A 25112-nucleotide genomic window follows, 5' to 3' on the forward strand; every position below is an offset into this window, starting at 1 on the left:
CAGAAGATATCAGGACAGGTTGGAATTTCAGAGCAGGGATGAAAACTGTAGATTTGATATGCTAAATTAGTGACCTTACAGCACTATCCCCAAAGTGTATCTGATAAAAGAATGTGCTGAAGGGTAGCACACAGTTATCTTACCTGTCAAGCCAGTGTCTTTAGTTTCTTAAGTGAGTGCTGGTTGATGTCTTGCAAACAATTCCCTGAAGCTTTTAGCAATGTTGAAGGCATCTTAGTGGGTTTCAGGCTAATCCTTTTGCATGTGTGAGGGCTACCCAGTTTGCACTCTTGAGGTTACAGTGCCTCTGTTGGGAACTCTTTTGTGTTCCTCCATCCAGTGTCTCAGGGCCAGGCAGGAGTCTGTGAAGCTGGGGAAGACTTGTGGACTAGAAAAAAGGGAGCAGTGTGTCTCTGAGTTGGAACAGCTGCTGATGTAGTCTAGAAACAAAACAAAATGTGGAGTTCAGTACTGGGTTTGAAAGCAACCCCTTCATTTATTGATTGGGGTGTTCAGATGCCCTGCCTAGAAAAATCTGCTGATGTGAGTACATGTCTGCATTTTAGTGCATCTGGGCGGGCGTATCTATCTGCCTGTAGGTATGTGCCTATGTCCAGGGTTTATTCGTGTTGAAAAAGCCACTTCCAAGGCAGAATCCAAGATGTCTCTGGTGGAGTGAATCTTGACGTCTGGCCTAGTTAAGCCTACTTTTGGTCTCATGGAACTGGTTTGAGGCTTTTCCCCCCTCCCTGCTTTTTTTTTTTTTTTGAGAGAGAGTCCAGTTTCAGCAACTGCAAATTCTGCTGATGGTGCACCGTTCAGAATAGCTTGCTGCTCCTTGCTCTGCAGCAGCATCATTTTGGCAAGTCTGACACCAGTAACAACTTGTTTTTGTCAGTGTACTGAGCTGATGTGACTTGCAAGGGGCCCACAGGGAGCAGATAAACATAGTGACAGGGGTCGTCTTTATACAGCCTCAACTCTGTTCCTAGCTCCACTTTAACAATGAATTTGTGTGTGAGCCTATACGTAAGCACACGTGCACAGTGCTTTATGAAATACCTCCTGCTAAGCCTGGATTTGTTTACTGGCTTGCCAGCTTTGCTGAATTTAGAGGAAAATTCACTGGAAAGATTAGTGGCGGAATTGGTTTTAAAAAACAAAACAAAAACCCACACAACAATGAAAAGGCAACAACAAACCAGATCCTAAAATGTTTTTACTGCCCCTGCAGTTTATTTGAAAATGTGTTGGTTTTGAGTAGCCTGTGAACTCTGTGCATCCAGTTTGTTATCATAGGGCTGCTCTGAACACAGGTGTTTTGTTTATTTTTTTTTTTTTTAGCTTTGCTAAAGGGCAGCAGGCTTTGCACTGCCACTTGTTTATTGTAGAATTGTTGCGTGAAGAAGGGAAGGTGCAGTTTCTTCCCTGGAGCCCTTTCCATTGTATTCACAGTTAGGCAGCACAGCTGGGCATTTCCAGAACCCAGCAGGAGGTTTTTCATCTCTGAAATGCCCTGGTAGTGCTTGTTCTGTATCTCTTCCTCTTCCTTACTTTTATTTCTTGAAGTAAGCTGAGGTTTTGCTACTGTAGTCTGAATGTTCACTGCCCGTGATGGTTTCTATGCGGTAAAGAGTTAGCAACAGCAGGGCTGTTAGCAGGGACCTTGCTTTCCTTGCTTTGTGCTGGTGCTTGTGCTGAGCTGCTTGCTTGAAGATGACATGTCTGCAGCCTGAAGACTGTGAAAGGGTCCCAAGTGCTATACCTGCTCCTGACTGGCAGGTTGTAGATTCACTGTAGCTTCCCTTCATCTCTATTGGCCCCAGAGGCCACAGATTAGGGGCAGGTTAGTACCTGGCCTGGATTCACTTCCTGTTCTCTTGCTTCACTTCCAGCCTGCTGCAGCTCTGCTCTTGCCTCCCACTACTAATGCTCCAGCACTGGCTGCCACCTTCCTTGCTCTCTGCCTCCTGGCAGATGGGATACCGACTTACTTCATCCAGTGCTGCACTCATTGGTTGCTCACAGGGCAAAGGTTCACCACAGAATTAATTTTCAGAGAAAATTGAGACCCAAGCCCAGGTTGGTTTCATTGCCAGGCTCAGTCAGGTCTCATATGCTGCGACTTCACATGTTTCTGTCAATGGCAGCTGAGCCAGGAGGTCTCCCCTTCCCAGTTCCCTTCTGGAGTAGCGTCCTGGACCTGCCTGAGCTTGGTCCTGACCTGGAGTCACAAGCAGCTGTGCCTTACTTTCTTTCCTGGAACTTTCACTCCTGAAAAAGTTCAGTGTCAGGTTCCATAGTTTGCTGAAATCTGATGAGCTCATGGCATGAGAAACTCTTTCAATTACTAACAGCCTACAGAAGCCATTATACTGCATATTAGTTATGAAAGACTTAATACAGGCATATGGCTTCTAGTTGAAAAATATTAAATGCAAATAAAGCAACAACAACAACAAAAAAGGTTCTGTCCTTTTGCAAAATCCATTAAATGGTGGGGGCATATGTGCAGCTAATGAAGGAAGGTTGCTTAAAATATCTCAAAAAAATGTTCACTGCTTATAATTGTTGGACATATGTGTAGTTAATTAAAGAAATAATGTGTAGATAAGTCACACAACCACCATCCCAGTAACAGATGCCCCTCCTCCTACCCACATTGCTCAAGAAATTTCATCTCAAGAAGGGGAATGAATTCTCAATTGCAACCTACCTAGTAATTAACCACACTGTAATTCTGATGTGCAATGCTGTCACCCACCATCAGATGGGAGTGGAAAAGGCCCTGCATTTTGTTGATGGTTGAACATTTGTTTTCCTCATCATTTTGACACCACAGGTAATTGCCATTCCTGAAATATTCTCTTGCTATCATTACAAAGCAACTGTTAGGGACAAATTAATTATGAAGAGTCTCGTTATGACAGATTAATAGGCCAACAGAGATTTGTTCTTCTTCTTTCAAGCAACTGAATAGTAAAATCTAGCAGCTCCCATATAACTGTTAGGATCATGTGTTTTTCTGTAAACCAAGATGTGCTTTGCTGGAGATGAGGGATATGCAAAACTAGAAATAGTGTTTCCAAGCTTACTTTAACTGAGCTTTTGGTTTTCCAATATCATGTGCCAAAATAAGCATGAGGTAAGGCATTGCCATATGGAGGGGAGGTCTTCGTGATTGGTATTGAATCAGTAGGATCTCGGTCCAGCAGCAGTGATAGACTTGTGAATTTGATGGGTTTTAGAATGAGGCACCAAGTCATTATTTGAACTACTTTGTGTTCTCTAAGGGTTCTTGTTCTGAAGGACATAAGGTCTGTGTTGTTCAAGCCCAAGAGAGTAGGAGTTGAAAATAACTGAATGGCTCGTGGCTGTGTTTAGAAGTTCACCCATCTTATGTAGTCTGGACAGTAATTCATGTGGACTTGTTTTCTGTGCTTTCAAAGAGGCAGTTAGATTATATCTCATAATTGACTGCCTACTACAGGATGTTAGTAAATCACGTGCTGATGGGCACGCAATTAAAAATGAGTCTGTCTTATGCTCTAGAACAGGCATAATGTAGATTTAAAGAAGCCTCTTGGGGGAATTCGTATCATCAGCTTTACCTTGTTTGAAGTCTCACTCAAGTTCTTAGGCAGCAGTGACTTAGCAAAATCTAATTGGGACCAGCATCCTCTCTCTTGAGTTTATCAACGCTAACTGTTTATACAGCACTCTCTCCCTTCCTTCAAAAGGATCAAATCCTCAGTGGTACAGCTCCCCTTTGTGCCGTGATCTTCCTAGTAGGAGAAGATAGAAGCTTCTCTTATTTCTGGAGACAAAACCAAGACAATATCTATCACATTTTCCATGCTAACCTGTTTTCTGGAGTCAATTCCAAGTTTCATTTTAACTTCATACTTTTTTTTATGGGATTTCCAGATGAAGTATGCAAATTTAGTAAGAACTCATAGATATCAGATGCTAGTAATCCGTAAATAATGCTTTCATTGCTTTCTTCACAACCATTTTATGCAGTGCTTAATTCTCTGCGGTCCTTTTTGTCACTCAAAATTTGTCTTTGGGTCTTATTCACAGTGATTGTGTTTTGCCAGCAAGGTCTGATTCATTTGAGAATCTTTTTCAATATATATATATTTATTTTTATTTTTTTCTGTCAGGTCTCATACTGATTGACTTTATGATAGACCATTTGTCTGGAGTTTATTATTTACCTTCTAGTCAGCATTAAAAAGTGCCTGGTTTTGACTTGTCTGTCTCTACTGTAGTGTCATCTTTGTTTTTTTTCTTGTCCAGCGTTAGCCTCCTATACAGATTCTTCTCCTTTTGGCAAAGGAAAACCTTGACTTTTGCTCATGTGAGATTCAAACTGAAGCCTCTGGATGTTTAGATGGTGTTTTGTTTTTTAAATTGTGACAAGTATGGTCAGTTTAGCAGTATTCTCCACTGAGGAGTTCTCACTGGGTAATGAAGGAGCAAGCTCTTCTTACCCCGCTTCTTCAGCTACCTGCAAAAGTTATTTGTAGTAATTGGCATCTCTTATATCAAGAAAAGATCTGTCTTAGATTTCTACTGGATAAAACCCGTTTCTTGCTATATGTAGTTGCTTCTCTGGGAGAGTGGGAAGTAAGGATGGTGATATTTTTCCACAGGCAATGAAGAAAAGATCTGTTTTAGAATGCCCCAGTTTGAACCGCTCTTAATGACTATTGACCAAACATTTTGGTCCTGGATAGAATAGATAACCTGGAAATGAAGTCTTTCTACTCCTTTTCTTGTTGAACGTGTGCCAGCTTCTTGTGCACTGATACTATTTCATGTTGAACCCAGTTCCTCATAAGTAGAGTAATGGCTGACAGTGAGTCTACAGTGGGATTGGGCACTTCATCTTATTAAAATTATAATGAAACAAGATATTCATCGGCTTTACTAAATTTTTTACTTTTGTTTCTTATATTTGATGTTTACAAATGTGGCATCCCTGCCTTTGTGGATACTCATTCATCTCCTAGGTGAGAGGTAAAACTCAACAACTGGGCAATGGAAAGGGCAAAATGTTGAAAATATAGATGTACGTTAAGATGGTCTCAACTTCATTCCCTTCACAACCTAGGTGAGCCATAGCCAAGTGCAGGGTGAACGCATGCAGTGCTTTTTGTTGTGATGCTGCATAAAATAAAGTCAATTGCCTCTGGTACTGCTGAGGGTAATTCCTTTTGCCTAATGTGGGAGCGAAAGTAATCTGCTCTGGATAGTGACCAAACATCCTACAGGTACACTTGGGCTGTCCTTTTGTTAATCTCAGTGTGATGCCATAATATTCATACTTTTTAGTTTTTTTAAACTGCTACCTTGTGCTATTTTTAAGTGGCACCCTCAAAGTCAATGCGAGTTCTCACTGTTTCTTGTGTTCGTACCATCCATGAAGATTCAGCAGACCAAATGCCACTTCCAGGGGCACCCACATCAGTGTGTTTTTTCCAAATTCTGCTTTGATTGGCAACTACACAGACCAGCTGTTTCCAATGTCAAAGCAGAGGAGTGGCTATGAGGAGGGATCTGACCTTCTAATTGCAGTTTAGCAAGTCTACTGTTTGTACATGAATCTGAAGAGGCACCAGCTCAGTCTCCATAGTGGTGTCACTGTTGGGATGCTAGCTGATGCAGCTTCCTTTCTTGGTGTGGAGCTGTGTGCTCTTAACTAGAGGGGAAAAAAAAAAAAAAAAAAGCTGGAGACATTTATATATTTTTCATTGAAGATAGCAACTCTGATACCCAGAGGGGATCAGATCTGCTGAGTAACAAGCGGGCTTTTTTTCTTTTCCCAACACAGGCCTTTTAAAATTAGAACTGTGCTTTACTACTGGTGATGATTTAGTGCCGCTGCAGCCACTCTATAGGTTGGATGTAGTGCTATGACAGTTGTAGCAATTGTTTTTTTTTTAAATTGACAGCATAATCCCATGGTTATCTTTCCTGAGTTCCTAGTCAATCTAATTTAATCACTTCTAGGTATTTCATGTATTGCATTCTTTCTCCTCTTCAGGCACCCTTTTCTTATGGGGAGAGGGCTGTGCTTTAAAGGTCAGGGCATTTCAGGGAGAAGAATCTGCCTGTGTCAGTTTGGTAAGGGAATGATTTATTGAGATCTCTAGAGAGATTGCAATGGAAATTCTTCTTTCCGGATTCTGTGACCAAACCAAACGCTGTTGTGTGACTGGCACCGAGGAATTTGACTTGTTTTCTGTGCTTTCCTGGCCTTTGTAGTGACCTGCCAGGAGTGAAGCTGCATATGTAGAAGGGGGAGAAGCTGCTGTCACGTGGCTTAATTGCTGACTTTGACTGAGATAGGTCCTGACTGGAGGTCAGCTGTGACATGCAGCTGGTAGGGTGGGATTCGACTGTCGGGAAGAAAAAAATGTCAGCCCAGATTCTTCGGCACTGACAAAGTGGATGTGATGATTTCTCCCCTCCAGCAGCAACGGCTGCCTCTGCTCTTCCTTCTTCCCTGCACACCCACACTAGGAGAGCAGACTGTGTGAAGCTACTGTCTTGCGCCGCTGCTGCTGAACTAGATGGGATTTAGCTGAGCTTTCTTCATCTTTCCTTCTCTGTATATGACATCCATCTTTATAAATCTCGTCTGTCAGCGTATCTTAGAAATTCCTCTAGACTTTTCCAGCTCCATTTTATTGCAGGATGGGGTAAGGGGACTAGAGAGGCAATCAAGTGCCCATCCTTGTGTCTGCTACTGGGGTCTGTTGCTTCTCTTTGAAAGTCAGGAATATTCAGTATTGAACAGATTAACTTGATATTCATTTCATCTCATTTTTCACCTCTTCTCTGCCCCCATTAACGCTCTGTATGTTTCCCTTCGCATTTACAGTGTCTGATTGCTTGAGCAGTTGGGAGATGTTACCAAGTTAATACTCTTGATATCACTGGTTTTGTTACTGAGAGCAAATCATGAAACTCGTTCTCATCAATACTATCCTGGCTCAGCTGTCTTGCAGTGGCCCCTGTCATTCCCTGCCTGGTTTGTTTTGCTTGCTCTATACCTGGGACTTGGGACTTTTCCAGTGAAAAGACCTTCTCTACGCCCCTGTCCCTGTTGCAAAGGCTCCCTGTGCATAGCCATTAAGGACCAGTGGCAACTAAATCCTACTGTGGCCTTGTTTGAGCTAGTTTCCCCTCACTTTCTGTTGCCTAGGGCTAGAAGTCACTTCCCATGCTAATTCCTACCCAATGTTTTCTTGTGCAGGTATAGCTGTCTGGAAAGTATCACACTAGAGCATTTTTGCTGCAAAAATAATCTCTTGCCATTAGTTCATTAGTCTCCAGTTTCCATAGGGTGTGTCAGCAATTCTCCTTTAGGGAACACTTCTGAATGTAACACATTTCAGTTGATCTTGTTACCTACAACAACTGAAAGCAATTAAAGCAGGACTTAACTGGGAGCCCCCAACCACAGCTATAAACAAGACAGTTTAAGACAGTGTCTTCACAGCCCTCAGCTTGTTTTTCTTCATGATTTGATCTAAGCTGAGCTGAATTAATTTTGCTAGCAAGAATTTGAGATACTGTGTCAAATTTATTATTGTTTCACCTGACTCTGTAACAAGAGCTGCAGACGATGTGATCAGTGGGTTGAGATGTGCCTAATTTCACTGCAGCTTCTGTGAATGTCTCTGCTTCCTGCAGCCATGCTGTTGAGTGACTTCCTTTCATTTGTGGGTACTCTGTAGAGAATCACAGGACACCCTTGTGTACCCATTGTCCTCAGCAGGCTTAGATCAAGGGATGAGCGCAGAGCTGCACAGAGCTATGAGAGAATTTCACTTGTGTGAGAAATGTAAAGTCTGATTTGGCATATGGAGTGGAAACTGGCCTTCGTTTTGCCCTCCAAGTTTCCCATGAAGTAGCTTAGGCTTTGAAATGTGTGTTCGCCATTCTACCCAGAAGCTTTAGAACATATTACTGTTTTAAATTCCTCTGCCTTTCTTACCTTCTGAAGTTTTACTTTTATATCTCTAGTGAGGCAATGCTCTGGTGTTACTTCAATGTTCATTTACAGTAAATCGTCAACTTTTTTAATTGTGAAGGAGTAACCATCTCAAACAGAGCCGTAGAAACCAGAAGCAAAAAATGTCTCTAAGAATTCTAACCAGTAACAGGGTTTTTTATTGTCCAGTTCTGCCTGTCGTCTTGCTTTTGGTGAATTAGGTAGGTAATCTAGCAATGAGAACAGAACAGGGAACTTTGATTTTTATTCCCAGTCCTAACAGCATTGTTCTTTGTGGGACCCACTCAAATAATTTTGCTGATATGAGGTTTTTTTTTTTTTTTATGATTGAAAAGGAAGAATGGAGATTTACCAATGTGAAATGCTTTCAGAGGTATTTATAAACTTAGCAGTAATAGTGTTAAATGATCTTAGATTATGGGCCTGCACAGGGACTGCTGCCACCATTGAGGATTTGTTTACAGACAGTATCTTTCAGGAAGGAGAAAGGAAAATGAGGTCTTGGTTTTCTCTTAAGGAAATAATAATAATTTTGGCTGGCAAAAGATGTCTCTGAATCCATCCAGAATGAACTATCACTTAAAGTTTGTTATGGAACTCAAGTATATTTCTGCCAGGGGGGCATAAGGGCCCTTGCCTCCACTGGCTCCTTGAATGTGTCTGAATCAAATCTGTTGTGTTGAATTACTGCAGAGTTTACTCCTGCTAAGTTTTCGGAAACCAGTGTGGGTATGAACTAGTGGACTGGGTTCTCCTCTGGATTAGGTGCTGACAGCTGCTTTTATGGCTTGTGTCCAATACTGCAGTATATTCAGTGCCTGTATCTACCACAGGAAATACACCATCACCTCACAGTATTACAGCTGATTTTATCCTCCTTGTGGTTAAGTTACTCAAATGATCAGGAACTCTACTGCTGATCTGTGCTGAAGGATGTCTTACTTGTTCCTTGCAGCAGAGATCTAGTTTTCTGAATGTTTGTACTTTCAAGCCCTCAAAATTGTGTCTGACGTATAGACCTCTTGTCTGTAGCATCAAATCAATCATTATTTTGGCACAGCTGTCACACATTCACTGGAGGTGATGTCTGTAGATAAAGGGCTCAACTTGATGTCAGTTTCAGGTTCCCATACTCAAGAGTGGGTGAGAACAGGCAGGTAATGCTGGAGCAGTGGAGGTGGCCGTCCCTTCCCTATGCTTCTTATTCTTTCTGCTAAGGAGACTTAGGAAGAATAGTACTGTGTATCACAGAGGAGGGGAATCAACTGCTCCCTTCTGATTTTTCTCCTAGACTGCCCCACAGATAACTTAATTGCTGCTCAGTTGTTTCTATTAGCTATTTACCTAAAATTGAGCTGGCTAATGAAAATGTTTCTAATTAATATGAGGCAGATTATAACTCATTACAGCAAGGTCGTCAGTAATGAGGGATAATCAGAGCACAAATGACCGAGCTTGGAGCAAAATGAAGATGGAGCATAAGCAGATGATCAGCACTGGCTGTGCATGCACCAGTCAGCAAGGGTAGAGTTCAACAAGGTGACTGTGGCCAAGCAGCACTGTTTCCTCTTCTCCAGTGACTGCTGGAAGAGATGTACCTCAGCCAATCAGAAATGCTTCCCTAATTATGTGGTGTTTTGATTTAGGACTTTGTTGCTGGACCTCTCCTTTGTCAGCTATACTTATTGTTGAAAACCATACTGTGAATAAAGGTATTAGTGTGGGAATATGTGCAATGTAGATGTGAGCTGTCTGCGTGTGCTTGTGCATGGAAATTTGTGGTTCTGATGACCTCAAGGGTGGCAGCTTGTATATCTGCGAGTGGGCTGCCTTGGAATGTTAGGAAAAGTTTTTCCTGATTTCCACAAATTTGCCTAAGTAATGAAATGTGTTCCTTTGCTTAAATTTCAGCTTTTCAAGCATTTGTGATGCAAGGCCCCAGCAGCAACACTAGATTTCAACTGACACGTTCACTGTGATCGTCCTTCCATCTTGTCAGGGTTCACTGCCTGTGCTAGCTGAGTGACACCTTGCTCCTGTATTCGTGGAACTGGGAGGCTGTGAAATGGTTGCTTCAGTCTAAAAAGTCATTTCTGTCCTTTATCCTTTGCAAGCTTTGTGGGTAGCTCCAAAAATAATGCCTCCTGTTTGTTCTCACAGAAGCTACAACAGATACAAAAAACACAGTAACACTATTTGATAGAGCAAATTCTCAGCTACAAAACACAATTTTGAAACATAGTCACCACTATCAGCATTTTCAGCAGCAGTGAATAATTTCCTATATGCTGTATAAACAAAAAACTTCACCAGAGGAGGTGATCTGCTGTTGCTTCTGCTGAAACACACCACTCACCCCTGTGGTTTTGGTCTTCATAAATGTTTAGCAGTCATTGGTGAATGTTAATAGGTGCTATTTTTTTTTTCATGGGGAGGGATTCAGTGATGCACCTTTTCTTCATCCACAATAGCACGTCAGATGCTGTTCTGTCAGACTGCCCCTTTGCTGACATCTTGTACAGGGCACAAAATGTAATGTGTATGTAACAAAATGATGGAAAAATTCAGTCTCTGCTCCCATACCATCACTGCCATCCATCTGCCTTTGATGTCATAGGAGGCATTACTTTCAGAGCAGTCCTTATATAGCTCTCTTTCCCGCTTTCTGGCTGTTTCACTGGCTGCCTACGGTTGTGCTGGAATTTCTGAAGGATTTTGGTCTCTGCCAGGACTCTTATGAGGTATAGCAGTCTGATCTGGGATTTGGATGAAGCTCTCTTACCCCTGAACACAGCTGACTAAAATGTACAGGACTGAAAAGGTACCAACCTACCTGCTTAAGTGAGAACATGTGGAACGCCTTCATCTCCTATGGGCAGACAGAAACCCACAGGGAAATTTTTGTAAGTGTTGTACATGACTTACACAAATAATGAATTATTAGATTGTGGGTTGCATTGCATCAGGAGTATTCCAGTTCCAAAGATACACTTTCAGCTTGCAATCAGCAGCGCGATCAGTTAGTATTAGTGGAAGGAAGCATTTGAGTGGGAAGTCTCTGGTGTGCATAAGAATGAGCTTTGTAAATAGTAGGAATAAAAGGTAGTGTATAAAGGAGGCAATAAGAATTCCATTTTGTATTGTGTCTCAGTGCCACATCCCTGCTGTCAGTCAGTTTGATTACCAGGTGGATAGTGTTAGGGAAGGCAGTAGTAGTTATATTAACTGGATGCTATTCAGACATGTTAAAGGAGATAACAGCCTCTTGGATGCAACCACACTGTTGTTTCAATGGGTTCTAGGCTTTCTGTTGTTGTTTTTAAAGCACAGAAGTACAGAAATATTTGTCATGGCATGTGATTTCAGTCGCTCACAGCGTTAAAGTGGGGTGGACTTCCTTCTGTTCCTCTCCAGTTTGCGCTGCCTTGGGTTATTTAAAGCTGCTCTATAGATCTGCTAGTCATGTGCGTGCAGCCCCACCGTTATCAGGATTTCCAAGTCTTTACAGTGGCAGAGAACTTAATAAATATAGAAGATCCTTGGAAACCAGTTGAGTCACAGCAAAAAGGTTGCCCAGTGTTATTGGAATATGGGAGCTGAGTGCACCAAATGGGTTCTTCAGAGATTTTAATGATGGTGGGAGCCACCCCATTTCATTCTATCTCTCACTGCGGCTGATCAATAGGGTGATTCTTGTCTTGATGCCTTGAGCAAGAGTGTTTAAAGCCCTTTAGACGTTTTATTACAGGTAACGATCTTGTGAGTCTGTAACATGGGGGACAGCAATCCTGAGTTTTGTAAAAAAAAAAAAAAAAAAAAAAAACAACTTTGTGAAAGCACTTCCAGAGATGAAAAGCTCCATATTAAATCGGTTATGGTTGTTTTATCATGAATGTCTGGGCCTTTACCATTAAGCTCTTGGCTTTTCGGACAGTGAGTGCCCCTGGTGAACACTGTACAAAATGGTGTTTAAAAAAAATGACTAAAGATTGTTGTTTTGTGGAATACCACATTATTTGCTGTTTTGTGAGAACTGGAAATAGGAATGGCAGATTTGCCTTTTCTTATTTCACGTACCTCCTTTCTCTCTTGAACAGTAACTCTCTCTAATCAAAACAGCCTCTTAACATTTCACATCGCTTCTTTATGGTCTCTTCTCAAATGCATGTTATTTTTTTCTTGCCTTTCTCTGCCCTCTTTGCTTTTTCTTCTGTACCTCATTCTGTGATGTAATGTCCAGAATCTAAGGTTAGTTTTGTGCTTTCAGTTTATACAATAGCATTTTGATCTCTCTCACGTCTTTTTCTCTTTCCTTGTACAGTTACACACCGTTTGGTTTGTGCTTTTTTTTTTTTTTCTGAGGCCTACAGGGTGCACTGTGCAGGTGCCTTCGCTTAGCTGTCCGCAGCAGCATGATGCATGTGTTCAATGCTTACAAGTAGTCTAGAACCCACCAGAGTGTGTGGGTAGGATACATTGCTCCTTCTGATACATGTAACCTTGCAGCGGTAAGTGCTGACTGTGATCTGCTGGTCTATTGATCGTTTACCTCTCTATGGGAGGGACCTGGCAGCACTTATTTTTCCATAGTGTTGAATACTTTCTTTTGTATCTCCTGCAAGTTATGTCACTGTGCTGTTCTCTCTCTTTCTACTGCTAGCAGGGAAATTAAAACTTAGGGTAAGAGGGGATTAACAGGACACTACTGTTAGTTTTCAACAGTGATGAAGAACATCCCATTGTAGCCCCTTCTGCCTTATGGGTGCTACCTGTTTCCCTTTTCAGCACATTTTTTGGTGTTTTTGCTGCTAGCTTAGCCTCAATGGAATAACAGCATTGCAGGTGCTAATGTGGACAGGACTTCTGCAGTATCACCTTGTCTAAAATTGCTCAGAGCAAGTTGGAATGAAGCTGTGGTGAAAACACCGCTACGTGTTGTACCCTTGTCCTATCCAGAGTCTCCCAATCTTACTGTCCATAGTGCTCTGGGCTTGTTGTTGTGAAGATGGAATTCTAAGCATGGAATGGGACAACTGAGCAAACGATGTAAAAGAATGCTCTTACATCTTGTCCAATAATTCATTGTTTTTCCTTTCACTTTTAGTGGGGGAATTTATTGAAAGGCACTAGAAAGCCCTGATGAATATCCCCCCCTTTCTCTTGTATTGACTGTTGCATTAATGTGCTCAGAGTATTTTAGTGGACTGGTGAAGAATGATTTCTTTTTTTATTTTCCCCAAATTCCTGTTGGCTTTTTTACATCGGTATCATGGATAACAAGATGATTTTTTTAGTGCTCTTTGTAATTAGTGTCTCAGCTAATTTAGTTGATACAGAACAAAAGCTAACAAGATGGTAATTTCCCAGATTATTCTGGACTTTCTTAAAAGCAAAAGACCATTTGTTCCCCTTTGGTTCTCTGGAAGCTAACAGTTTTAATGCACAGTCTTTTTTTCTTTGTTATCATTATTAACATTTCAGCTACCTTTTGAAATCATGTGTGATTTTTACATGATTGATGTTTTCAGCTTTTTAAAAATATTGATGTGGAGAGCGTATCCCCACTGTTAGCAGTGATGGGCAGGCCTATGGCAGACTTCCCAGAATCTGGCAGTGGCAAGAGAAGGCATCTCCACCCCCCTCTCTTGCTCAGGTTGAGAAGTAGGGGGGATCATAGAATGGCTTATGTTGCAAGGGACCTTAAAAATCAAGTTCCAACCTCGTGCTGTGAGCAGACTTGCCACCCACTAGACTAGGCTGCCCAGGACCTCATCAAACCAGGCCTTAAAGTAAAAACGAATGGGCAGGAAGCAGTGTGGAACTGCTGCTGTTCACCTGTCCAAGTGTGCTGCCCTGTGTGGGGGTGAGAGGAAGGAGCAGCTGTTCTAGACCCATCTTCCTGTAAAAATCCAGACTGATGGGCTTTCTGAGGAATTTGTGGTTGCAATATTCTTGTAGGCAGCTCTTATCACCAGGAATTTCTGCTGACTTGTTTATGTCTTTGACTAATTGCATTTCAGATTCTTCTCTCTGCATCCCTAATCCTCATTTCACGTTTTGCCAACTTTGAGTATACCCCTCAAGGTTGGAATGACTCTTCTGAAGGGTTTTTCATATGAAGAATGCTTCTGCCACTTACTGTCCTAAGTGGCCTTTCTGAGCTCTTTTGTTGCCAGTTCTATCACTAGATAAAATACTCAAGTTGGCACCAGGAAATCTTAGCTTTGGTGTTTATTATCTTCTAAATTAGTTCCTTCATTTGAAGGTCAGATTAATGTCTGCTCATTTGTGGCACCTGCATGTCTGTTGCTTTGCCAGTTTCTCTGTGAGCAAAGACTCCTTCAAAAGCAACAAAATGGCTGAGCAGCCAGATCTGCTTGTACATCAAGAGTAAATTAACAAATGTCCTTGTGCTCTCCTGCTTGCAGAGACTATATGCTTCATACCAGAGGTGTCTCTAAATCTGAGAATTCCTGCTTTCATTATGGCCCACATGGAACCATTTTAGTAATTAGTGTTAGTCCCAGTCTAGTCCCAGGCTTTAGGCAAGCCTCATAGGTTGGATAGCCATGCTGTAAGCTAATGGACAATTGATCGTGCTGAAATTTGGAGAGAGTAGGGAGTGGGAAAGAGATGCCCATGTGGGTTGGGGAAACAGCCATCTGCACGCTCAGACAGCATTTGTGATCTGAAGTGCTTCCTGAGGGAGGCTTATTCTTGGTAATCCTCTGTATGTGAAACGCTTCCTTTCTTTGCAGCATGCTCCTAGGCAGGGTGCATACAAGCAGGTCCATGTCTAACTAGCTGTTGTTCCTAGCTCTTTCCCCGATAAGAAGAATTTTCAAGGTATTGCTTATGTAGCAAAGCAGTATCTTGTGAGATTCCTTGGAGAAAGCTCTGAGCATTCTGGGGGATTTCTGTTCACTGTGCAGCTTCTTTGAGATGGGGCAGAAACGTGGGTCAACAGAGGCAGGCACGGTAGGAGGAGTGTGGCTGTCTTACTTTGCCTATGGCTAGGATGAAAGAAACAAATACTACATTTGGACCATGACCTGACTTGAGATCAATTAATAGCAGTAAGAATGTTTTTCTCCTGAACACCTTGTCCTGTGTGATAAGAAAAGAGACCTTGACAGCAAGATTCGCAGTCCTGCTTCATTCTCACCTTCACCTTTAATGAAGACTGAAGTTTTGTTGAGTTGAAGGCTACAGTTAGGTTTTCTTTTTCCAATATATGTTGTTCAGTGAACACTCTCTCTGGGCAGGAGCTGCTGGTCCCTGATCCTGACAGCCTCTAGGGCAGCTGTCTCAGTGTCAGCCAGACCAGTCATAAACATGCTGCGGAGAGTGCTGGGTGTGGGGCTCCTGATCCATTTAACTCTTCTGTCAGAGTGCCATTGTCTCTGTTGTTAAGGATTGCTGTGATAACAAGGCAAAACTAGGTTCTCTGCTGGATGGATAAGTTTGGGAGGGCTAAAATTTCCTGTCATGTCTGCAGTGACAGGCATGAAGATACACCTTGCATCCAAGTGTGTCTGCATTGACTGTATATGCAGTTACTTGAGCTTTCCTTCCTCCCAGCTGCCTTTGGTCATTCACCACCCAGCCATTTCCCAGTGATCCTTGCAAGGTGGCAAAATACTTTGGGGCCAGTGCCTCTGGTCCCAGCTGGCCAGTGTAAGACAGTCCTGTCTTACAGCCCTGACATCTATGTCTGGTGCTTTACTTTGAAAGGCTCTGGGCTGCTACACAGCTCAATGGGCTCCTGCTGCATCTTTTGGGGATCACAGTCCATGTGCTGGCCTTCACTTGGTGCTGGAGGTTTTTGAGTGCATCTGCAAGGAGGCAGGCCTGGTGCTGTGTCCTTCTTGTGCCCTGGGCTGCAGCTGGCCCAGCACTTTTGGGGAGTCAGCCCCACTCAGCCTTCAGCAGGACTTCCTCTGCTGCTAGAGGACTATGCAGAGGGCAGTTATCAAAGCTGCGCTGCAGGCTGCATTCCTGTAATGGGCTGAGTTCCCTGTGCAGTGACAAAATACCCAGCTGCTCTGGCTTCCTCCTTCCTCCTGCTTTCCTCTTTCATCCCATTGTTCCCTTCCCGTGTTCTCCTTTGTTTTCTTGTCCTTTTCACAGCTTCTTCTCCATATCCCCTTTTGGCCTGCTTTTTCTTCTGCACATGGAAGGGAAAAGCAGAAAGCAACCAGGATAGAGCCCTGCTCGTTACAGCAAGAGCTTCAAAGGAGGTGTGTAAGATTTAGCACAGGAATATGGGAGGCTTCAGGACTGCTTGTGGAGGTTATTTTCTACCTATGCCTCTGTGAGAGCTTTTGAGCAGGCAGTATGCTGAGATAAGCATGTTCTTTGTGCATTTATGCTTGCTTGTGTGTGGCCACCTAGGGAAAGTGTGTGTGTGTGTATGCGTGCATGTGTGCATCAAGCTGTCAGATCTCACATGCAGAGTGTGAGAGACTCTCACATTCTCCTCACACTCCCCCTGGCCTGCATTTCATGCACTTGCAGCTCAGCACCCAGCCTGTCCCCTGACATTCCCAGAAGCAAGACATTTGCCATGCCCTGTGGAGTGACATAGCACTGCTTTGCATAGAGGGCAGAAGCGGCCACTAAACAGAGACTGTGGGTGTGGATGTACATGTAGTGGCATTTCTGCATTTTTGTGATGGTATTCATCTCTACCACGTACTTTAAGGCTTTCAGTAGAGTTCCTTACCCCGGTATCTTGGTATTTCCTGGCCAGACGAGGTCTGCACTGTGGGATTTGACCTTCAGTGACTTACAGCGTCGAAGCCGTAAGAATTTAGGGGCCTCTATGAAGACAGATGCTGAGCACTGCCAGGAGATGGGCACATAGTTGCTTTTTGTCATTGATTTGCTTAGATTTTATTAACGTATCGGGTAAGCTTATCTGAAGTTTATGAAAGAATATTGAGTAGCTCTGTCCTTGGCAGGAGGCTTTCCTACTGAGAGTAATAATAGCAGAATAAATTATTGTCAATAAAAGACGTGGTAACTGGTTGGCTCTTGAGAGGCAGAGTGAACCTCAGGAATGGGCAGGTGGTAGATGATGGTTTTTGTCATTTGCATGCTTTCTGGCTAGTGTAAGCAAAACTAGTAAGTCTCCTAATTCCCAGTCCATGAAACTACTGTCACTTTGGCAATGTGAGCAGTAAGACTATGAAGTGTCTGGACTCGAGTGGTGTAATTTCTCCTTTTCGCTGAGGAGTGTGAAGAACTTCCACGTAATGCCCTTCCTCACTACCAGAGATATCTGTAGTTTTAATTATTTTTAATAATATTTTTTAATAGACTCTTCCTCCAGGCTCCAGATTATTCCTAGGTTGGTATCTGCAATTTTCTTCTCACTTGAATTCTTTGTTCTTTCAAAGATGGTCCAGTATTGTTTGTAGTACTGACACTTGTCTTTTGACGAGAGTTCCCTGTGCATCACAGTGGTGGATAATAATTATGGTAGACGTTACGTTCTGTGTGAAGATGTAGCCCTGGGCAGAGCCAAAAGCTGTTTGGATGCCCGTGATCAGGGTGCCTGTGCAGATACACATGGAAGTCCCTTATGCTCTGGAGTATCTTGTCCTGGTCTACTTCAGTCCCACTAAATCAAGGTGGAGTCCTAATAGTTAACTTATGCAGACGAAGCCCAAAATTAAGAATGGAAATTCGTAGAGTGTTTCAACAGCAGATAAATAGAAGGTGTACATGTGGTTCTGTGCATGCAATAGGTAGCAAAAAGGCTTGGCTGATGTTCTGTCTCTCTGCAGGTGCACCTGCGCTCTGCTGAGCGCCTCCGAGAGCTGTGCTGTGCCAACCGAGGCACCTTCATCAAGGTGGGCCAGCACTTGGGAGCACTTGACTACCTGCTGCCAGAGGAGTACACCCGCACGCTCAAGGTGCTGCACAGCCAGGCCCCACAGAGCACCAGGCAAGAGATCGAGCAAGTCATCCGTGAGGATCTGGGCAAAGAGGTAAAGGCTGTTCAGGACAAAGATGCATTTGCAGGGCTCTGTGAGGAACGACTGCTTTCCCTTGACTGCAGTAGATCAGTTCCAGCTGGCACTGACAACCCTTTAGATTTTTGAGCCCCTAATTAACCTTCGAAGAAAATAATAGCATAAATCACTTTCGGTGCTTGCAGTCAGGTAGCGTAATATCCAAGGAATTTGTAACCATTAACCCCCAGCAGGCTGCATCACTGAGATCAGAGGTGGGTGTCTGTGTTCATCAGATATAAGGAAAGTAACTGTGATATTTAAAGAGAGCATTCTGCTGCTTTTTGTCTTGCCCTGTATGAGAAGAGATCTGCCTTACAACTCCCAGGCTGACCAGGGGCATTTCAAGGAGCACAGCTGATGTGGGAGGGAGGATGAAACTGTGCAAAGGCAATAGTAGAAAAGGTGGAATTGCTGGGTGAGAGACAGGCTGTTGAAGAATAGAAGCAATGTGTACATACAGAGCTGCTGATACAAAAGAGGTTTATGGGACTCTTTGGGGGTGTTTCAGGAAGTCCGTGTGGTGAGGAGGTGTGGAGAGAACAAGGGGGTTTGACTGAAGTATTCGCACCTACCTAGTAGATAAATTGTGGATGGATTTGGATGTGGTGGTGGTTGTTAGAAATGACAGTTTGTATCTCCCTGCAATTGAATGGCAGGGTTAGTGTCAGCTTCTGGCCTGCATTCTCTTTGCCTTCCTGCAAGCTAGATGCTTCATTTCTTGGTGCTGTGTCCTCAGAGCCTGGCCAGTACCAGCTGTGTTTCATAGCTCAGTGGATAGATGGAGCAGGACAGGCTGTCTGCTTCCTGCTGCTCTATGGGGCTTCACCCTGCAATCTCACTTCTGCAGATGTGGAAAAACCACCTTGAGGTTAGCTGCTACTAAATGATCAAAACAGCCACCCCTGTCTGCATGTGTGGTGTCTCTCAGAAGCAGAGCCACATGCTAAGGAGGTGGGCCCGTCCTTCTATTCAGCTGCCACAGACATATCCTGGTCTCTTTCAGCGTTTTGGGAGCTAGGCAAGCTTTCCATGCCTCATTGATTCCCAGCGAGACAGCTTGAATCCAGTCTCCACAGCAGCCCTTTTTCCTCTTAGCATTCACAGCACTCACATGGGCAGTGCTGGGCGATATTTAATTTTAAAGAGACAGGGGGGATAAAAAGATAGGAATGGGAAGAGAAAGAGGAAATGCTAAAGAGAAAGAGAACAATGATTGAAAGAAGAGAGAAATGAAAGAGAATGGAATATATGAAAATGGAATAACTGGTGAAACTGGGAGGTATTAAAATCACAGGTAAATGTCCATGGTTATTAGTTACAAGGTGGTAAATTTAGGATTTTGTTAGTTTTTGTAATGATTTTGTAATGATTCTGGCCCCTCACAAGCAGCTACTGAAGCTGTTCAAGAGCTGAGTGAAAATTGCAGGAACAGGAGCAGTCTCAGTTGCTGTTAAGCTAAAGGAAATTTTGACCATCAAAATTTCTCACATCAGCATACATTTACACTACTGCAGGAGAGTTTGTTGGGCTCCAGGGAAGACTGAAAGGCAAAACAGGCCCTTACTGAGAACTTGGCAGGGATTGAGTTTGTTGCTTCCACTGCTCGCTTAGTTCAAAGCTGGGAGAAAGCGCTGGGGTGAGCCAGAGGTTGACTCTTCTCTCTGTTGAAGGCAAATCGTATAAGGAGCTTGAATAGGTGTAAAGCCATACATTTAGAAGGATGTCAGTCCAGCCTTGCTTTGTGGGAGCACTGATAATGGGAAGTAGTTTCTAATTGCATGATTAGCCTGCACCTCCAAGGAGACCACCCACAGTTAATTAACTGGCTTTTACACCAGTGCAAGGACAAGCTTACCGTTTGTAAGAATCCTCCTGCAGCCGTACAGTCATGGAGCTTGCTGCTTGAGCAGGGTGGGATACACTAGTGGTTTTACTATGATTAGTGAACAAAGCAGTGGTGAGGCAGTGGTCCTGTGCTGTGGTTTCTGAATCAGGATGTATTTTTACAGACAGCGGTGTTTGGAGGACCCAGCCTTTACTTAGTCAATGGGCTTTGCTCTCTTTGTGTTCCTACCCTTGTGTTGGCATTTCACTAGTGCTGTGCAAGAGGAAACATACTTCTTGTCTGAGAAGATGTTATCCTTGTACAAAAACTGTTGCTAAGAGGGAGGCTTGCCCTTTTGTCACTACTTTAAATTGCTTGTGGAGATCCCTACAGTTTCTCTGTTGAGTACATGGGCCTTATTCATGCACTGTTGAAATACAAGCATGTACACCAGGGGAGCATGGTCACATGCAATGCCACATGGCCATGTGAACCTACCAGGGAAAAGAGCTTGGATGCAGCAAGTTACTAATGCCCTGGCTTTTGCTATGACGACCTTAATCACTACAACAAGAAACTTCCCTGCCACTGAGCTGCTGCAGTCTGAGAAAGGACAGCAGGAATAGGAGAATCTCTTCTTACTGTTATTTCTGTATGAACTCTTGGTACAGCATGACAGCCTTTGCATGCCAGCAATGGCAGAGAGGACAGTCTGATTCCTTTATTTCAGGAATTGTTTATCTGCTCTTTAAGCACTGCAAGACACATGCTTAGTTCTGATGTGCAGGACTGTTGAAGCGTACTTGACTCTGTGGGAAAGTAGTAAAGACTTAGTGTGCTGTGGGGTATTACACTGCATGTCCTGCAGCATCCAAGTTGTTCCCAAGGTAATGTGAAACACTTTCTTTAGCTGACTCCGTATGTTATGCTGGAGAAGATTCACTTGCCCTACTAGATGACAAGGTCTTCAGATTATGATGCTGCAGATCCTGATATGGCCTCAGCCAGCCACCTCCCAGGCTGGCAGTGTTGTTAAACCAGACCAGGATGCCAGGGGAGTTGCCTGTTTACCCCAGGTTTGCACAGAGTGGTAGAGTGCTCTGTGTGAATGTGCTGCTGTGGCTCAGGTAGTGCTTAGTTGCTCTCACTCTTGATGCTGTGCGTCTGATACCAGATGGCTCTCACAAACATGCTGTATATGCCTTGGCAAAACCTCTGAGTCCAGGTCTCCTGTTGCTTGTGATCCTGATTCTAACAGTACACCTTAAGCACCCTCTAGTAATGCTGTACCAGGTGTGTGCTTTGAAGCTGGCCCTCGTGTACATGAATACCAGACACGGGGAAATTGCACTTAGGTCAGTGAAAGCCTCTTGTGCCTGCTGTGGGTTTTGTATCCAGCAGAGGAGATGTCCTGTTCCTCTGTGACATTGCCAGCCTCTTGTTACACCCCAGAGTGGGGGCTGTGATGGCAATAACTCTGCATGCTGCTGTAGTGAGCACAGGGCTGGCTGTGGGAAAGGAAGATCTGGCCCTTTTCCCACCCCTCTTCTAGTCTCTCTCAGTAGGCCTTTCAGGGCTTTAAAGCAGCTATCAATAAAAAAAACACATTTGTATTAAAATTATAATGAGGAATAAAAATCTTCACTTTTTTCAATAACTTAAGTTATAAAAAAGAGATTTTTATCAATTATGAAAGGGATTTTGGCCATAAATAGGTAATTTAAAGAGTCTGTAGATGGATGGTGAATAGCATTAATGTCACCCAGAACAAATGGGCTTGCATTACTCAACTGGAAGGCAGGAACAGTCACTGTATGGGTCCTGCTGCTATGACAGCCTCCACTGTGCCCCATCTCTGCCATTCTGTGGGTATGAGCCTCTTGGTGCTGGTGGAGTTCAGTACAGCTGCCCCTGCACAGGGACCATGCAGGTGCCAGCTGCCCAAAACCAGGGCCCCAGTGCTAAATGCAGAGGGAAAGCAAACAGGGAGCTTTGTGTGGGTCAGGCAGTCCTTCTTGCTCTGTCACTTGTCTTCCTGCATGCTCTGCTTTCAGGCTCTGGAGTTATTGATCCTTAATGCCACACCAGTGACAAGCTGGTGTCTTTATTCCTAGGGAGCTTTGAGACAGAGTGCTCCCTCCTGCCCTGCGTGAGGAGACTTTTTCTTGTCCCAGGTGCACTAAGCCCCATTGCCCATGAAAAGGAAAGTTTTGATGTATAGGTGAGAGGTTAATCTTCTTTGTCATCCTTTAACTTTACTGATTTACAATTAAAAAAAAGTTGGACAGCAAAATTTCTGAGGGATTACTTTTCTTTTAACCTTCTGCAAGAAACTGAAATATTTGAGTTCAGAAAATGCAATGAAGAACGGCATGGAAAGGAGTAATTCTGGTTTGCAGAATTACTAATTGCAGAATAACTAATCTTTAATTTGCAGATTAGTTAGGTGCATAGGGGTTAATATATAGCTTACCTGTATGGAATTTATTGGCTCAGTGTGTCTCGTGTGCAGATGGTAGGATCTCTTCAGTATAGTTTTCTGAGAGATTTGATGACACCTGAAGTGTTGTCCTGGTGCAGGTCTCAGCTGGTAATGCACAGCACATCTGTGCCAGGTTGTGCTCCACGTTTTCACCCCGTGAAGGTGGTGGATGTGCTCAGCAGTGCTCTATCCATAGACACAAACCACATCTCAGCACATGGGTCACCGTTCCAGTTCCAGGCTTCTGTATCTGCTGTACGCTCAGAGGTCTATTTGATGCTCTGATACAGGCATAGGCTGGGTAAAACAAGCTTGATTTTCTCTTAGGGAGCAGGGATTCCTGTCACTTGTCCATCCACTGATTTGCTAATTTCCTACTTGATTGTGCCCCATTTGCATCTCCTGTTTTCTGTCAGAATTTTAGGTCTGTCCAGTTGTTCAGCTCTTGACCCATCAAGAAAGTAAAAAACACAACGTGGTGAATCTGGCATCTTTTGGCAAAAGGTTGTCTGTAGGCAAAACAAAGGACATAACATAAAATAACGAGTTATGGGGCCTCAGCTTGGTGTGTCTGCATTTTTCTAACATGTAGAATAGACACAGCATTTTTAAGTTTTTGAGGTGTGCAGGCAATCTGGTGAGCTGTTTTCTGGTACTATGGAATCAGTCTGAGAGTTTATGATTCTGTGAAGGGATGCTGAGCTTCAATCTTTCCTGAAGATTTTCTTTCTGGTAAAAGGGTTGCTGTGGGTGAGAACATGGCAAATCTTCCACATGGGAAGCCTTACGTGCAAAAGTGCTTTGAAAATTGAAGCAAGCATTGGGATCTTGGGAGTTTCCAAGTTCTATCCACCATTAGTGAGCCAAGTGTTCCAGTCCATACTAAGCAGGCCAGCCTGAAAAGAGAAAGTTTTCTAATGTTCTCTGTATAACAGTCAAGTTACGTTTGTGAGCATTAAGCACATTTTGCACTTATTTTCTGTAAGATTTGCAGTGCTTTGGTTTTACAAGATGCATGATTCAGAGCCAACACGTGAAGCTGTCTGTGACAACTGAAGCAATAAAATCACGTGACCTACAGCTTGTGCCAGGAGAGCTCAGCTGAAGCAAACCAATGCTCTTTTCCTTTACAAAACTCACATCACCACTCCATCTCAAATTCTTGAAGAGGTTGTTCAGCACCAGCCCTTCCAAATTCCAGAAGATTAGTAGAAAATATACATTACTTGGCTCATTTCTGATAATGGATGGAACCATAGTGGTATCAGTTGTGAGTGGAGAACAAAGCTAATTTTTGCCAAACATTTTATTGGATGTAATGGATTGGTTCAGGTCTATTAACTGTTATTCCCATTTATCAAGAAAGGGCAGAAAGAGGCTAGAGCAATTAAAATTACCATGGCTTGTTAAAAGGGTTTATACTAAATACTCAATGTAACTTTTGCTGCCCTGTCCTTTGTGGCTTGCTGGCATCTTTGACCCTGCTGGCAAGGAGATACCTAAGTCCCTGAGGGGCTCCTGTGTGCCCCTCTTCTTTTTTTTTTCTTTTTTGTTTGAAAGAGCTGAGACCAGTTCTTAAGAGCATGTCCTGTTAAAGACACTTAGAATCATCAGGACCAGCTCAGAAATTTCAGGTTGGCTTTTTTGAGCTAGCTTTTTGAGACACTGAGTGGTTCTCAGTGTGTGAGCAGGGTGCAAGGGAATGATACTGATTGTATTGGCTCTGTGGGTCTTATCTCTCCACTGACTACACAGCCACAGCATGTTGATGGCAGTGTGCATGGCAGAACAGCTCCAGTGACTTGGTGTCCATTACCTGGTGAAGGAACCGGTGTAGCCTGGTCAGTGGCTAACTCTGGTCCACTCTCCTAGCATTGCTGACAATAGGGCAATGGAGTGAATCTCAGTTCTTGGCCCTTCTTTGATGAGGTGATTCCCTCAGTTAATGGTGAGGGTTTTTTTTGTTGTTGTTGTTTTCTTGAATGGGTGTCCCTGCTTACGTTAGATAGAATGCTTTGATTCAGCCACAAGGGCCCAAAGATTCTGAGCTATAGAAAACAGAGCTAGGTAACAGGGAAGCCTCTAAAGAGTGACTGATCTCTTTCTGTTCCAGGAGTTGACTCTGTTGCTCTTTTTGTGTTGTTCTGTGCTGTTTTTTGCTGCATCAGCCCTAGGGAGGGATGTAGGACAATTGGATTTTGGCCCTAGAACTGTGGGTTGCTGGATTGCTCAGAAATGCGTGTGAATTAATAAAAATTAACCCCCTGCCTTTGTTTCCCTAGCCAATTTTTCTCCTTGTAACAACCTCTGGCAGTGCACCCTTGGGGTGCCAGATGAGAACTTATCAAGGTGGAAGACAGATGAGCTGTTCACCACTGCACCCCGGACTCACAGCCTTTCCCTTTGCAACGCCTGTCACCTTGCAGTGGCAGCAGCAATGCTAGGTCTGTAAGTGCAGTTGATTTATGTTAACTGTTGAAACGATAATGTTTAATCTGTAAAGTGCTAATCTATTTTTTATGTTGATTATGAATAGGCCAGCTGTGCCTACTTTCCTATTCATAGAGTTTAGTGAACAAGCCCATTTCACAGGCGGGTTTTGGAGGGTGATTTACATGAGAGTAGACACTGCTTTAAGGAGGGTAAATCAGCTGAGTTATGTCACTGAACTCAAGACCTGGCAGCCCAACAAGATCTGAGGGCAAGGGAAGAAACATGGAAGGAAGAGGAGGAAGGGTCAGAGAATAAACAAAC

At 43.4% G+C, this 25112-nt stretch overlaps 1 protein-coding gene across 6 annotated transcripts in view; it reads left to right on the forward strand.

Annotated features, from left to right (window-relative positions):
- ADCK1 (aarF domain containing kinase 1) overlaps positions 1-25112 on the forward strand; it is a 78932-nt gene that overhangs the window by 16208 nt on the left and 37612 nt on the right. For all 6 annotated transcript variants that reach the window (XM_052695566.1, XM_052695565.1, XM_052695562.1 and 3 more), the window contains exon 4: positions 17821-18024. In XM_052695566.1, the coding sequence (XP_052551526.1) occupies positions 17821-18024 (204 nt within the window). The remainder of the gene's footprint in view (positions 1-17820; positions 18025-25112) is intronic.

The sequence above is a fragment of the Tympanuchus pallidicinctus genome, unplaced genomic scaffold, assembly GCF_026119805.1.
Source record: "Tympanuchus pallidicinctus isolate F22 unplaced genomic scaffold, pur_lepc_1.0 scaffold3, whole genome shotgun sequence".
NCBI classification, from domain to species: Eukaryota; Metazoa; Chordata; class Aves; order Galliformes; family Phasianidae; genus Tympanuchus; species Tympanuchus pallidicinctus.